Source organism: Hemicordylus capensis, chromosome 4 (genome assembly GCF_027244095.1).
Source record: "Hemicordylus capensis ecotype Gifberg chromosome 4, rHemCap1.1.pri, whole genome shotgun sequence".
Lineage (NCBI taxonomy): Eukaryota > Metazoa > Chordata > Lepidosauria > Squamata > Cordylidae > Hemicordylus > Hemicordylus capensis.
The window spans coordinates 99964638-99980560 of NC_069660.1; the positions used below are offsets into that span (position 1 = coordinate 99964638).

The following is a 15923-nucleotide window of genomic DNA, read 5'->3' on the forward strand; positions in this document are numbered from 1 at the left end:
AAGAGTCCCTTCACAAACACAAAAAGGGTCTTCAACAAAAAAACTCTCCCCAAAAACTGGCTGTTAAGTCTCTGACCCCACCCAAAGGGTGTTGGAAATACAAAGGAAACATAACCTACCCTGTCCATGCCAAAGACCACCACCAAAGACTGGCCCCCTTTGGCGACCGGCTTTGGTGGCAGGCGGCCACATTTGCAGCTGTGTCGGGGAAGCTGCTTGCCTCCCTGATATCAGCAGAAGAGCCGGCTATGCCTCCCACACATGACCTCACTCCAGCAGGTTTTACATATCAGAAAGCAGCAGAAATAGGTAGCCAGAGCAGAGAGGAACCTATAGCAAGTCCTCTTACAGCCAGATATGTAAAAAGGCCAGATGCCAAAATGCCCAGCTTACCCCCTCGGCTCTCCCTATATATTCATATGAATATATAGCTTGTCTTCAGGCAAGTGGGAGCAGAAGCAGACAAAGATGTAGTTGTGTTAGGGATAAATGTGAGTTGCGGTGTTCAATTTGACTTGCAAAGAAAGGATAGAGGCTGCCAAGAGTTCACCCAATGTCACACCTTGGCAGTCTAGTAGTACCTTTGCCCATAAAGTTATATGATGCAATGTAGACAGATCATGTGCTGGAAGTAGGCTCACTAACTTTGGGCAGGAAGACCATGTGATGCAGTTGGACTACAACTGGCTGCTAGGATGGATTTCCCCCTGTCCAGGGTTCTTTTCAAGAAGAAACTGAAATTCAAAGAGAATTTCAGTGTTACTCTAAAGGAGGAGGATCTGATAATTTTCTCAGATGGTTTCTCTACATTCCTGTTTATGTTAGGAGGACTGAGGTGCAATTTAGCTTAAAATCCGGCAGCTCATATGTATATTACACATTCCAGATTTTCACTCCTGGAAGTCACCTCTGTGAACAAAATTGTAACATAGGAAGGAGATATATACTCATGTCGTCTTGTGAGTCAGATATGGGTATAAATCCTTCCCAGCTGCAACATGGATATACTGAGACACTCCTGAATTCACAGGATAACCATGCCTGACTTGTGAGTAGATCTGGGTATAAATCCTTACCATATTGATTTTTATGACACTAGTGACTTGTGCAAATACTCTTTTGTATGACAATAGGAATGTGAGAAGTGACCCCGGGACAAAATTTATTTTATGGATTAGCTTACTTATTGATTGAGTTCTTGAAATTAAATCTATAGATTGGGCTGAAAATCCCTACTGAAGGTTAATGTATACTAATTCTGCAGTGCAACAGAGATCTTAACCTTAGCTTAACCATTACTCCTACACCCATGTGGTTCATGTTAACCATGCTTTTTTTGACAATTGCTAAGATAATTAAACCATAAATATATATTGATTACTTTGTCTTAACTTTACTCTCACAAGAATTATGAAAAAGCAGGATTTTAAAAGGTTGTTCCAAAAGCAGAGGAGCAAGTTGTTTTGGGAGAATCATATGATTAAAAAAATATTTTTATTGCTACTATAACATTTATTGGACTGCAATATGATAAATGTCATGGATAACAGTGCCTAGAAATGTGATGATCTTTGCACAGGGAGCTTATCTAAATTAAATGGACAGCTATGTATAACTTTAACAATTGATATCAAAAGTACTAATTAGGAAAAGGAGGACATGTGTATTGGTAAGCTTTGGTGAAAGCAGCCTTTTTAAAATGACAGGTCAATATTTATGTCTTTGCCTTCAGAAGGAAATAAGGCTGGAAAACACAACTTCCAAGTTATACAACTTGGTTGTGAAGGCAAACACAGTAAAAACTGTAAAGCACTTCATAAGATAAGTGCTGTGTAAATGAGAAAGAGTAATAGTAAAACTGTCTCTGTCAGATTTGTAACATTTTGTGTGTGTAGCATAGCAGAATTGTCATCAGACCTCATATTGTTATTAAAAATCCATTGCAAAGCTATACAATGATCTTAAGTAGTGGTGTTTTATCTAAGTAAAGAGTATTTTTGGAAAATAACTTTTGTTTTCTCTAAATTTTAAAGGTCTGCTCAAAATGCAAAGCGAGAAACTGGAACCAGTAAATTACTATGTTGGAATTGATGTTGGCACAGCAAGCGTCCGTGCGGCTTTGGTAGACCAGTTTGGGACGGTAGTGGCTTATGAAGACCATCCAGTTAAAATTTGGGCACCACAACCAGACCACTATGAGCAATCTTCTGATGACATCTGGGCCGCTTGTTGTACAGTCACAAAGGTACAGACATAGGAATCCACAGTTAACTTGTCTAATGAGAGTCAGGGGAACTCCCTCCTGCATTTGAATCTTTTTACTGATACTCAATGGTTTAACTGAATCAAGCAAGAACACATCAGAAGATTTAGGGCAGTGACATTTACCAGCTAACCTCTGTCAACTTCTATTTCAAGAAAAATGGCCAAAAAAAAAAAAAAAAAGTTCTTACTTGGGCTTCCTTATTCCAAATGTGTCCTTATGACAAGCATGTCATTAGACTTGCCAGATTTTGTTAGGTTCAAAGGTTGACAGCAGGTTTCTGACATAAGCAATTCCATGAGCCCTAGGGCCAAGCACAGCTACATATACCTTTTCTTTTCTTTTTTAAATGTCTGCTGCTTATCCACAACCCCTCTATTTCAGGTAGGCTGCTTCTTCTTTTTTTAAAAAAGTGCTCCTTCTGGCATGTATGACAGGATTCTACTGAAACTGCACTGAGCTTGTATCATTTAATTTTTTGTGTGAACTGATCAAGTAGCTTTCATGAACCATTTGAGAGCTAAGGTTTTAAAATTCAGTTTTGTGGGTGAAAATTACAGCTTCTGAGTAGAAATCTTTTGCTTATGGTATAAACTAGAGAAAACACAACTTTTAAAATTTGTCTTTAACCGCCCCCGCCCAGTGAATGAACTTCACCCATGAATCCCCTTTTAATAATTGGTGCTAGTTTTTACAGGATAAATATAAGAAGGTAAAAAGGTATTGAGATCATTCACACATTCAAAAATTGTGTTCTATCTGGGTTTGGGAGCTGAGTGTGTGAGTGTTTTGGTTGTGTGAATGCAAGATAAGAGGAAAACCTGGGTAGGTGTGTAGAAGCAAGTTAGGAGGAAAAGCTACCCAGGTTTTCCTCCTACCTTGCTTCCACACACTCAAAAGTTGGGAGCACAAATAACTCCCAAACCCAGGTAGAACACAGATTTTGATTGTGGGAATGACCTCATTGTCTTGGCATAAATCATACAGAGGAAGACTTGTATGTACAAATTGGACAGAAAATTTAACTGCTTCTTGTATTGGGGGGAAAAGAAATCTTGTTGTTGAAGTGTGGGTGGGGTGGGGGAATTATAAGGTTATCTCAACAGGCCTGGCTCATGGCATATCTAGTCCCCTATCATTTGTATGACTGTTGGTATCATAAATAACATTACTCTTGCTACAATAAGTACCATTGGTTTCTATACAAAGCTGAACTGAAGCATGGTTCATTGATGTAAAATACAGGGCTTGTTCTGCCTCCTGTGTTTCATTAGTTTGTCCAGAACTGTTCTTTGCATCTCTGTGGGCATTATGACCTCGATTGGCAGTGAATGTCAGGGCTGAGGAGAGGCCCTTCTACAAAAAGACTTGGACTGAGTAGTGTTCTGAGGTTTCCTCTTTAAATATACATGAGATGCCTGGTAATTCGTAGTTGGACAGTTCACCGTTCTCTTGTTATTGATCAGTCTTTTCAAACATTAATGAGCCTCACTCTGCTGCGAAGGAGATGGAGGAGGATGCATAGTGGTACAATGCAGTTGCTATGTAGATAATGAAATGGAATGCTCTTTTTCATTGCATGTTTATTGCCCAGACCCCTTTTTTCTATTTATTGAACTTGTTTGTGAATATCAAAGTGTATTAATCTTCCCACACCTACTGTGAGTACTACCTGGCTGAATCACTAGTCACACCAGAGACTTCTAGCAGTACCTACATCCTGTGACTAAGGCCTGTGTCATCTATTAATTGTGGTGGGAGAAAAGAAAATGGAGCATATCAAACCCTGGAAAAGAGGGATGTGGTGATGGGGTTCCATATCGATGCACAGTGACTTCATCTCTTTCCAGTGGCGCTTTCCAGCCAACTGCATAGGAACAGGAATGCCCACCACCATTGTTTGCCAAAGCACCCTTATTGCCGTCCTCATAACGGGAAATGGTTTTGCAGTTTCTTTCAGGCTGCCTTGATTCTGCCCTGCAATATATATTAAGGTTTTGAAGCTGCCTTATATTGAGTCAGACAGTTAGGTCCATCTAGCTTGGTTGTTTTTCTAAACCGACTGGCAGCAGCTCTTCAGGTTTTTGGACCTGGATCTCTCACAGTCCTACCTGGAAGTGCCAGGAATTGAACCTGGGGCCTTCTGCATGCAAAACGTGTTCTCTACTAGGGATGTGCAAATCGATTCAGGTACAAAATGATTTGTACGATTGGCTGGCGATTCCCCCCTGGTTCCAGATTGGCTCATTTCCATTCAAATCTTGTGTTGCCAGGGGTGACTGACCCCGCATTGGCTTGGGTCAAAGAAGGGACAAGGGTGGGGAAGTTCGAAGGAGGGATTTTCAAATGAACTTAAGGAGGCAGGCAGTCACCATTCTGCCTTTATGCCTCCTGGGAGAAGAGAGAGCGAGAGAGGAGCTTTGCTTTGCCCAGCCTGCCTGATGCCTGCTGTTCGCCCCCCACCCCCCATGAAATGGAGCCCCCACAAATAATGGGGTTCTTCTGTTCTTTCCATTAAACATGAAGACATTGAATAGGCAAAAGGCTAGTTCACACAATGGTAAACTGGGTAGGAAAAGCATCCCACCAGCTTTGGGAGCTGTGCATCCTTCCTGGTTTTGGTTGTCTGTCAGCAGAAAACTAGGTAGGAGGAGGAAGAAGTGATTGTGTGGGAGGTGGATGCAGGCTTTGATGGTGTTGTCCTACCCAGCATATTATCTAGGGTGGAGGAAACTGTCAGATTATGCATCTGCCTCTCCTTTCACATGATCACTTCTCCCTCCTCCTACCTGGCTTTTTGCTGACAGTCGACCAAAAATTGTAAGGGTACCCAGCTCCTGAAGTTGGGTAGGACACGTCTTACCCATTTTACCATCGTGAAAACCAGGCCAAAGAATTAGTTCTTGCTAAATATGATACAGAGTATTCCACTTCAGTAAGGGTATTGAATTGTAGCTGAGCAGCAAAAGTTGCTTTGTTGTATGATCCTGAATAATTCTGCATGCTGGTAACTTGTTCAGTGACTAGTTTTCTTGCAAACAAGAGCCAGTGACAAGAGTTGGCATCAGTAAACATTTGGTAAGTGAACTCCAAAGTCTTGGTTGAAGCCTATTTTTGTTAATGGCTTCTGGGAGGAAAAAAACAGGCAGTTTCTGCAACAAACCTTTTCTGTGTGGTTTAATTGTGAAAAAATTTTTTGGGTGTGTTCAGAAGTCCTGAGGAACAAAGGTTTATTTTAATTTGTGTATTTATTTAACCAGTCATTCAATCTCAGATTGTTGCTTTCCTCCCCTGTGGTTTGTTTGGGTACCACCCTTTCTTTTGTACTTCTGAAGTTCCTGAATCCAAACCTTGGCTACTTTGTTTTGTCCTGCTGGTGGTAAGACCTTGCCTTGCCAGCTACTCTCCTATCATTGGTCCTTAATATGATTAGAAAGGAGGTGTAGAAGCCCAGCATGAACTCCTATGGGAGTCCTTTGCTCATGCTGTGAGCTCTGTGGCAGCTTGCTGCACACTTGACGAACAAAATAGTAAGTTCTGTTTCCCCATTTATAGTCTCTCACCAAATACAGTTAACCATTTACTTCCCTCTTCATTCAATATGTACTCTTGAATTGTGACTTGCAGTTACACACAGTGTTCTTCCTTCCTCTCTGGGAATCATTTTATCACCACCCAGAACTGGACCTCTTAGACTTGCAACATTCCTATGCCCCAGAGCTCTCACCTGTTGGATTCCGAGAAGCCATTCCCAATGCATAGGCACCCTCCCTGTTCCACTCATTCCCAGTTTGGGCTAAATAAATGCACAGATGTCTGTTTAAATGAGCTTTATTAAGCGTGATTTTGAAAACAAGCATGTACATTTTAATTAGGAGAACAGGGAAATAAGAAGAATGGGAAGATTTCAAGTCCATCTCAATCATGGAAATGTGTAGTAAGTTTTCCCAGGTGAACTGACATAAGGCTCTCCTTATTGCCCTTACTTCTGGGTGTTGGCTGCTGTGATGACTCTGCCATCACCTGCTCCAGTCACCACTCCTCCTCCTCCTTCTCCTCGCTCTCCTCCTCCTCCCCTCCCCCTCCTCCCCCTCCCAGTCCCTCTGCTCTTCGCCTGAGTAGCCCTGATCAGCAGTCCAGGCTAAAAGTGAGGTATAAGGACAAGAGCATGCCTCCTACTTCACTTAATGGTTGTGTGGAGCTCCACACTGCCAGCAGCTGCTCCTGATATCCCAGCAGGCATCTTTATCATGGACCCAGGAGAAGTAGCTCCCAGGAGTTTTCCCAATGCACCATGCTGCTTGCACAGTGCATTGTGGGGTGCCTGGTGACCCCAGCTTGCTTCTCCCAATATCACTTCTGGGCTTGCTGCCATGCTGCTTGTGTGGGTGTGTGGGCAGCAGAGCCCAGCAGAAGCTCCGAATGTGTGGGAGGGAACAGGTAGTTTCCTGCCTTCCTTCCAGCTCCCCTCCCACCCCCTGTTTGGTTGTGAGAACAACCATTATGTTTGGCAGAGGGATGTAAGCACCTTGGCTTCAAACCTCTATGTTCAAAAGGAAGAGGGAGGCTTCAGAGAAGGAAGGGGTAACCTGTGGTGGTGTTAGGCAGGCTTGGGACAACTGAATGTTCTGAATTAGCACAGTGAGGAATGCTTGGAGTCTAGAGTGACTGTGTTTCCCAGCTGCTCTGGGCTAGCAACTCTCTTTGCGAGTGTCATGTTGAACCAAGATTAAACTAAGATAATTAGTTCAGGCATCACACAACACCATGGTTATGACAAGCCAAGGCTGACAAACCATCTTCAAACTTTGGGTACATATTTTGGTTTAACTGCCTTCATATAGTGCCAGCAGGATTGTACGGATTATTCTGCTTTGGCTATTTGGAGCTGAATATTGGCACAGGCCTATTAGATAGACTTTTACTCTCATACAGAAGGGTTCATCATATGTTTAAGAATCTTGTAAAATATTTATGTTCCAGTTTACTGCTGGCTTAATTACTAATCTGTAAGCCTATCAGAAACATGTTTTGTACACTTTTAAAAATCTCACACATAAAAAAACATTTCCTTATTTGTATTTCACAGAAAGTTACTCAAGGGATAAATATTGCTCAGATAAGAGGACTTGGTTTTGATGCTACCTGCTCTCTTGTAGTTTTGGATAGCCATTTCCAGCCATTGGCAGTCAACTCTGAAGGTAAGTCCTCCAGTGGGATATCAGGATTTTCAGTGTAAAAATATTTTAATATGACTTCAGTCAAATTTATAGAATAATAATGTAGTAGATGTGAAATTCATATGGTGGGAGTTTGTAACCACAAAAGTCAACAGTACTGTTGTGTAGTTTTCTAGAGGTCTGTTTGAATTGGATTTGTGTGTTGAACACAGTTTACTTCTGTGTGAGTAATCCATCCTGACATGGAGTCGGAGTAGGAATTAAAATAAAACTGTCACCAGATTTTGCCTGAAGTGAAATGATGGTTAATTTGGGGAGTCTTGCTCAAGTGAAATAGTTATAGGAATTGGGGCTTTGGTCCCTAATTATACCAAAAAATCAATAAGGTTTAAGGAATTTCTAGCAATGCTGTTGGTTTGCACATAACAAAATTTAAATCATAACCGAACTGTAAATTTGCTCTTGTTTTGTAAGGAAAGTGTAACAGAAACGTCATCATGTGGATGGACCATCGTGCAGCTAAACAAGTAGCACGCATCAATGAGACACAACATAGTGTCTTGTGCTTTGTTGGTGGCTCAATGTCTGTTGAGATGCAGCCGCCTAAGTTGCTGTGGTTAAAAGAAGTGAGTACCTCCTAAAATTCACCAGGTTTTGGTTTGTTGATCATCTTTTATTCTAACTTGTAATCTATGTTCAGTGTTGCTGAAACATATTCACAAAGTTGAACTCTTTCTGTTTAAGCAGGATGGAGTCTTAAAAATTGACAGCAGCCAAAAGTTAAACTTTTGGAAAGACCTTCTGCGGGTTTTTGATTTCACATCAGCTGTTTCTGAATGGTTAAATGCCTGATGTGATTGTTCTTGTAGTCACTGGGTTTTGTTTAAGCCTTTGTTCTCAGTTGGAGAGACTGGCATCCTGCATATTTGGCTTTAGGAAGATGAGGTCAAGCCTGAATAACTTGCTAACTAAAGAAAATTTTATATCCAAGCATAAATTTGACCATAGGGCATACTCTGGTTAATGTTCACCAGTTTTTGTAACCTAGTACATTGGAGAGTGATGTGATCATCTCCTTCTACAGCTGTTTTACTAAGGATGTGCAAAATGTTTCGAGCGCAAATCAGGCCATTTTGAGTGTTTCAAACTCGAAACAGAATGGCTCAATTTTGACTTGAAACGTTTAAAGTGTTTTGAGCACCATTTGGGTGCATTTCCCTTCCTGATTGGTTTTCTGGCAGTGGCTTCTGATTGGCTTGCAGTCTCTTTGCTTCTTGGTTGGTTTGTTATCATCCAAATCAAGTGTTGTCATGGGCAACTGTGCCTTCTTTAGCAGCGCAGAGGGGGAACACTTTTGGAGGGAATTTCAAAATGTATTCAAAGAGACTGGGAGGGAGAAAGAGAGACCTTATGCTTCTCTTGAAGAAGATACATCAGGACAGGAGGAAGGAAGGTTTTAATTTGGGGTTTTCTTTTCTCAGCACTGAGTATAATGCTGTGCTATCTATTGCTGCTTTAACTATCTGGTTTTGCTGGATCTCCGATTGACAAAGGCAGAACTTGGGTGCCTTCCTTCCTTGAGATGTGGTTTGTTTTGTTTGTAAGATACTGTTGTGGTGAGAAATGGACTCTGTGTGTGCATGTGAGTGCAATATGACTTGGTGACTGCTGTAATGAGCTCCATATCTGGAGCTCATCACTCCATTGATCCCGAAGGGTAGCTTCTAGGGACACCAAAGTGGGTTATGTGGGTGCTTCCTATCCCCAGTGTTCCTATCACCAGATAGGAAGCACCCAGCATGATGGGTGCTTCCTATCACCAGTGTTCCCACTAATTTTTTCATTTGTGTGCAGAATGAGTTTTGTTCTGGGTGGCAGTATCAAGACAATGTGCGCACACATGCATTCAGAATGGGGCCTTCCTGATTCAACCTGAGCAGGATCAAAAAACTTGTAAGCGCATGCACATCTGCATGCCTTAGAGGGAACACTGCCTTCCACACAGCCCACAAAATAAATGGGCAGGTAGGCGATTAAAACAAAATGTTAACCTTTCCCCCATAGGATCCTATGGGGGTTTGGGGAAAGGTTAAAAATTTGTTCAGAATTGCCCACTTGTCCATTTCTGGTGGTGGGAAGCACCCATCATGCCTGACCACCCAACCCACTTTGGTGTCTCTAGGAGTTACTAATGGAGAACCATAGGTTGTTTTGAATTTTCCATTGTTCCCTATGGCCGAAACACTTGAAACGGACTTAAAACCATTAGTTTGATACAAACTTTATTATTCACAGACACTGAGAGCATGCACAAGAGCAACCATACCTGGGTAGGGCTGCTCATGTGGAGCGCTGCGACTGGGCATAAACTTGACACTGTCATGCCGAGTAGCCTGACTTTTTAATACCTAGGTTATTACTGAGGTAGAAGGGTATGAGCAAGCCTTTTTATCCTAGTCCCTGGTCGTGTGCATGCTTAAGCGTGCACAAAGCTGGGCGGCAAGAGCAACCAGCAGCAAGGTTATTCTCCGTTGTATGTTGCTCCTGGTGTGGGATGCTGGAGGACTTCCTCATCCAGCTCCTGGCTCTTCTTCTCACTGTGGTGCAGCTCATGTGCTGTAGCGAATGGCAGAGCTTAGCAAAGCTGATGATCGTGTGTGGGGAGGCAGGTAGGAGCCTGCCTTTCCGCCTCCGAGCAGTTAGGTTGTGTGAACTACCTTAAAGGCTACCTTCGTGTAAAAACATTGGGCTTATGAACATACAAAAACAAGAAGACTGATAGGGTCACGATAGACTTCTATGAACCATGGGGGAAGTTTAGGTAGAGAGAGGCTTTCTCTCTCTTTCTCAAAACTAGTTTAATGATTTGTGGTTATCCAATGAAAATGATTGGTGTTAAGTTTAGGACGAAGATAAGTGTTTCTTCTCATAATGTATAATTAATGTGTGGAACATTTCCACTGATTATGATGGCCTATCTATTGATAGGTATATCTCAGGCTTGCTCAACTTTGGCCCCCTGCTGTTTTTGGATTACAACTCCCATAATCCCCAGTCACAGTGGCCAGTAGGTAGGGATTATGGGAATTGTAGGCCAACATCTGCAGGAGGGCCGAAGTTGAGCAGGCCTGGTCTATCTAATGATAACTAGGAACTGAAGCTCCAACTCTAAGGTATTATCTCTCTCTAGTTCCTGTATTCTAGTGATGAATGGAGGATGGCCATCATGCCCTGCCTCTGGGACATCTAACTTCCACTGCTGGTGGCAGAATGTATTGGATTAGATAGGCCTTTGGTTGACTTCTTATGGGAATTCTTAGATTTGGCAACTGTATTTGCAAATAGGCGAGCTAGATGTGGGCCGTAGTTGTTTGATTTGAGAACATAATGGCTACCCAGTAAAACATACTGCCTTCTTAGTAAAGCCCCCTTTTTATTTTGTCCAAGTGTGATGGATATCAGTGGAGATGTTTTAAGAACATACTAGGCAACCATTTAGTTGTATAGGTTTAAGTGGATCCAATCCCTGAGATAAGAGGATTGTCTGAAAGACGCCTTGAGCTACACATCAGAGAGTGCATCATAATATAGCATCGTTTTTATTCATAAAGTACATTTCCTGTGTTTCCCCTCCTGTTCAAAGGCCCAAAGAATTTCTTCTTATGCCAGGGGGTCCTTTCCATCTCTGTATTTTCTATGACTACTACTAGTAGTAAAGTATCCAACTTTTCACCAAACCTCCCAAATCATCACCTGAGTTGTCCCGTTTCATCTGTATGAACTGAAGTCCTTGAGCAGACAGAAAACACTTTGTCCATAGAGTCGCATTCTAATACTCTCTCTTTGTTTTAACTTTTATGTGGCTCAGGTTGATATATAGCTTCTTAATACTGACTGTCAGATGAAAGGGAAAAATGTGTGCCACTTGAATTTTTTATATCCTTCACTAGTCTGGTGTGTACATTTGGTCTCAATGATGCTTTCTGTCTCTTAATGAGGGCCATATGTAAATGGCCCCATCAGCTCGCAACAGCTGGAGTCCTTCTTACTGACTCTCAATGTAGAGAGTAACAAGGTGTGTGTGTAGGGTGGTGGAGGAGGCTAGATAAGGTCAAGGAAGTTAGCTGACAGATCCAGGTTGGGGTTAATTAGCATTGCTTGTGGATCCTATCATGAAATATGAATATCAACCTTAAGCTCTTATTGCATAGTTCAGTGGTCTAATTATTTATAATAGTTTTAGGAAAAGGTTGGGTTTCATACTTGCTGCTTAAATGGGAGTTAGAAATATCAACAAACTGAGTTTGCCAACAAAAATGTTTAGTCTAGTAGTCCCAAGCAGACACATGTGGCCACATCGAAAAATAAGTGGGTGTGAAGATGTTGGATCTCTTTGGCTTGCCAGGATTGATGTGTATGTAGAGTAGCTAATTTTGTGACATTAGTCTGCCTCACAATGGTTCACGTAACAGGATTTGTCACGTCTGCCAGCCAGTACAAAAAAACCCTAATTGCAGTAATCAGCCATGATAGTTTCTCGTCTCCTGCTAGTATAGAGTAGAGTGCTGAGTTTATTATAAGGGGCCATTCTTTGGTTAAACTGCTGCACATTCTATGGCACAGCCTGAGCATCTCTGGTCTAGTAAGGATTTGTAGTATTTATTTATTTATTTGTTCGATTTTTAGACCACCCTTACAAAATAGCTCAGGGCGGTTCACAACCACCATCCACAACAGAACCTCCCCTCAACACCCACCCCAAAGGTCCAGCTCCAAATAGGCCAAGAATTCTGGCCCTTGTCCTCGTTACTCCCCCAAAGGGGTGACCCCCTTTGGTGTCGCCCCGCCACTGGCAGCTTCCTTCTTTATAAGTCCAGGGCAAAAAGCCCGGCTGATGGAACCAGGAGGGAAAACTGCCAAGTCACCTTGGGCTTGGCCTTGGTCCTGCAAAGCCCCACAACACCTCAACCAGTCCAGGGGTGAGGGAGGCTATATATTAAACATTTATATAGCATTTCTTGTATGTAAAGTGCCTTACAGTGCTTATCCCACAAAAGCATGTTGGGGTAGGTCAAAGTTTCCCAAAGTAGGGCTGGAGTGAAGGGATGTTGGAGTTCCCTTAATGAGTTTTAAGGCTCTGCTCGTGCAGTAGATGAGCCATGCCGCAGTGAGTGGCAGAGCAGGGAGCCAGAGGAGAAAGTCCTCCAGCATCCCTCAATGCACCGTGCCAGGAGTGTGGTGGGTTGTGGAATTCCCCCTCCGCCACCTACTGGCTCTGTGTGTGCTTAGGCTGGCTGCAGCCCTACCCTGGTTGGACTGTGGAAGCCCAGCTAGAGTTGCTTATTTGAATAGCCTTATTGTCTAATGGACAACCACAAACTCTGGACTGTATCTGACAACGTTATGGAAATGCCCCAGACCTACTTCAACTTTTATATTGATATTGCTAATTGGAGGTGTGAATGAATAATTTTTTGCAAATCAGGATTTTTTTCACATCCCAAGAGTTCAGCTATACAACTTGGATATATTTAGCTGGTCTTCCTATTATAAAACTTATAGTGGTGCAATTTGTGCCAGTTCTTTCTACTGAAGGCCCCTGAGCACCCTAAAAGCCATGGATGTGGGTTGGGAAACTGACAGCAATAACATGGGATGCAGTCCGAGAGAGTGGAAAAGGTCTGCAGGGGGAGAAAGGGAAAACCTCAGGGTTAACTGCTAGCAGAGTTACTGTACCACTCTGGGTATCCCTCTCTCTCTCCCTACAGCAACGCATGCCATTGCTGGTGGCCCCCCAAACTTCAGCCGCAGCATTTTGGGTGAGTGGGGGAGGTTTTGAGAGCTTCAGTAGGGAGGAGCAGTGGGGAAGGTTTGTAGCACTGGTGCACATTGCACCAGTGATGCTGTGGATGTGACACAACTCATAATACTTGTAAGCATGCTTTGATAGGAAGAAACTGTTATAGTTTTTAATTTTTTAATTAAAGTTTGGTTGGGTTCTTTTGTAAATATTGGAATGCAAAACAAAAAACCCTATAGCGGTACCCATACTCCCATAACCTGTCTCCAAATAATGAATGGTTGGAGGTGGAGGGAAGAGGAGAGACTGATAGAGAAGGAGAGGGGGAAGGGGAAATGAGTTACCAATAAACAGGGCGGGGGGGGGGGGGGGAGTTAGGATTCAAAAAGTTATCGGAATTCAAAACAGATCCCCTTGAATTTATGCTAGGAACACACCTATTAAATACTGTACATGTCCAGAAGCTCTTCTGTCCAGGTTTTGATGTATGGTGGGGCAGATGCTTTCAAATTGCATCAAAGCATGTAAACCCCAAAGTCTGGTAAGACTATTAAGGCAAACCAAAAGTGATGCACACTTGTAAGCAGTAAATGTTTGAGTTCTCCAAACTCTTCATCAGGCTGGATGTTAAGTAAGGTGAACCCTGAGATAGTCTATTAGAAGAGGAATATTTGCTACAGTTTAATTGAGGAATTGGCAGAATGTGGGGTAAGAACTCCCATAATTCCATTTTGGAAATGACTGAATTGAGTCCCATTACTGAGCGCATATAAATAAATCTTTAAAGTACATTCCTACTTCTTGTTCAAGAGAGGAGAACATTTTTTTGATGGGCTGCGTATTAGGAGTAAGATTATTTTGGCAGCTCTGTGTAAAGAAGTTTACACAGTGTCTGCCTGCACTGTGTCTGGCTGTGATCTCTGCCTTAAGCTTCCAGCTTTCAAAGGGATGATATGTCACCCAGTTCACTATTAAAAACATTTCTTTTAAGTATCCTGCAACTAAAGTGTCTGTATTTATTTTTTTCGATTTAAAAAAAAAAGACTCCTACTGGTTTTATTTTTCTTCCAGGATGAGTGAAATGGATTTTTCTGCTGCCATTTGCTTCAATGAGTGGTTCTTTCTATTTGCTCAGAAATGTGACAAACCCACCATTCCCATTTTGTGTTTCTTGTCCTCTTGGCCCTCCTGTTTACAAGCTTTCCCCTCTCTTGTGAGAATGTAATAATATAAAAATACACCTGTCAAGTGGGACCACTTAATCCGTCTGTTGAAATGGCCTCTCATCCTTGAAAAATTATGCCACAATAAATTTGTAAGTCTCTTAATATTAATCATAACTCTTTGTGATGATTTGCTATCTAAGGAGCAACTTCTAGACACAAGCCTGATTATAATCTATGTGGCTTGCTCTATATATTTGGTGTTTCCAATATACCTTTTTGTCATCTCACAAAATATTTAACACTTTCAACAGCCCAATGGCTTTAAGGGAGATGAATGTTACTGCCTTTTCTGATCACCTTGTGATTTTCTTTGAAATCATTCTGTATTGAGATTCATGTGCAACACTCGGATGAAAGGGTCCATCTCACCTGGGCCGTGGTAACTGTGGTAAGCTAGCTGTGGTAGCTTAGACTTAGACTGCGGCAGCGAATTTGTCTTTTAACCCTGAGGAGCTGTGGAAAAAATAAATCGTACCATATCACTTGTTCCCTAAGAAATCCATATAGAGTTGTGTCCACTTTGTTGTGGTTATTGCAAAGCTTTGTGGTAGGAGAAAGGTAGTTGTTCCAGTGGCTTCTGAGTCGGTGCTTGTCCCAGGAGCAAGTTAGTTTTTGAAAGAGCTTCTGTGCTCCTCAGCCTGTGGGGAAAGAGGGTCTGTTAGCAAGGTTTTGGTCTGTTTCTGTGCACCACAAATGTGGCATAGTGCCACTTCCTGGCATCAGGATAATAGTACCTGATCCTGTGGGATATTCTTTTCCCCCACTGCCACAAGGATCAGGTTGTTAGTCATTTTTTTCTTATAACTTACATTTTCTTGTTATTGCTTATTCCAACCACATAATATTGGACACATTAGGGTGTCTCATGTATTTACAGTGCATTGTACATCAGTTTTGATGTGTTTCGATGTGCTGTCAGTTGTATGAGTCAATCCCATCGAAAGATCTTAAGAAAATGCTTACAAAATATCCGGCTTTATTGCACCCAGTGCCCCATAGTGAGGAATGGAGTGTTCTGATTGTAGAGTAAAATGCCTGGAAGTTCCTCAGCTGGGACAAATATGAAATGAGTTATTTTGAGTGTTACTGAGAACTTGTTCCTTTCACATTTTAAACCTGTAATGCACATGATAAGCATTTTGAATCTCTGTACTTTAAAGAATGGAGCAGTAAAAAGCTGCACTTGGAATATACCTTAACATATACTTATTGGTGGTGGAGAACCATCTTAGATTTAAAAAAATGATACAATAACCTAATCATGCTTTTCCATCTTCTGTCTGTGTTCAGATATAGTAATAATTAAGATACCTTCTCTCACTCTGGGGAATGGGATAGCTGCATAGTACTGTGTCAGAAGCAAGACTCATTGATATGAATTTCCTTTTAAAATTGTGTTTAAATTCGACTTACATGCTCCATTACTTTCTTCCAATGTAGGCCACATCTCTCCT

At 41.9% G+C, this 15923-nt stretch overlaps 1 protein-coding gene across 10 annotated transcripts in view; it reads left to right on the plus strand.

Annotated features, from left to right (window-relative positions):
* FGGY (FGGY carbohydrate kinase domain containing) overlaps nucleotides 1-15923 on the plus strand; it is a 294022-nt gene that overhangs the window by 39774 nt on the left and 238325 nt on the right. For all 10 annotated transcript variants that reach the window (XR_008306941.1, XR_008306940.1, XR_008306943.1 and 7 more), the window contains exons 2-4: nucleotides 2034-2245; nucleotides 7353-7464; nucleotides 7918-8069. Coding sequence is in view for 4 of the 10 variants with exons in the window: in XM_053249281.1 (XP_053105256.1) it covers nucleotides 2045-2245; nucleotides 7353-7464; nucleotides 7918-8069 (465 nt within the window). In the remaining 6 variants the exon portion in view is untranslated. The remainder of the gene's footprint in view (nucleotides 1-2033; nucleotides 2246-7352; nucleotides 7465-7917; nucleotides 8070-15923) is intronic.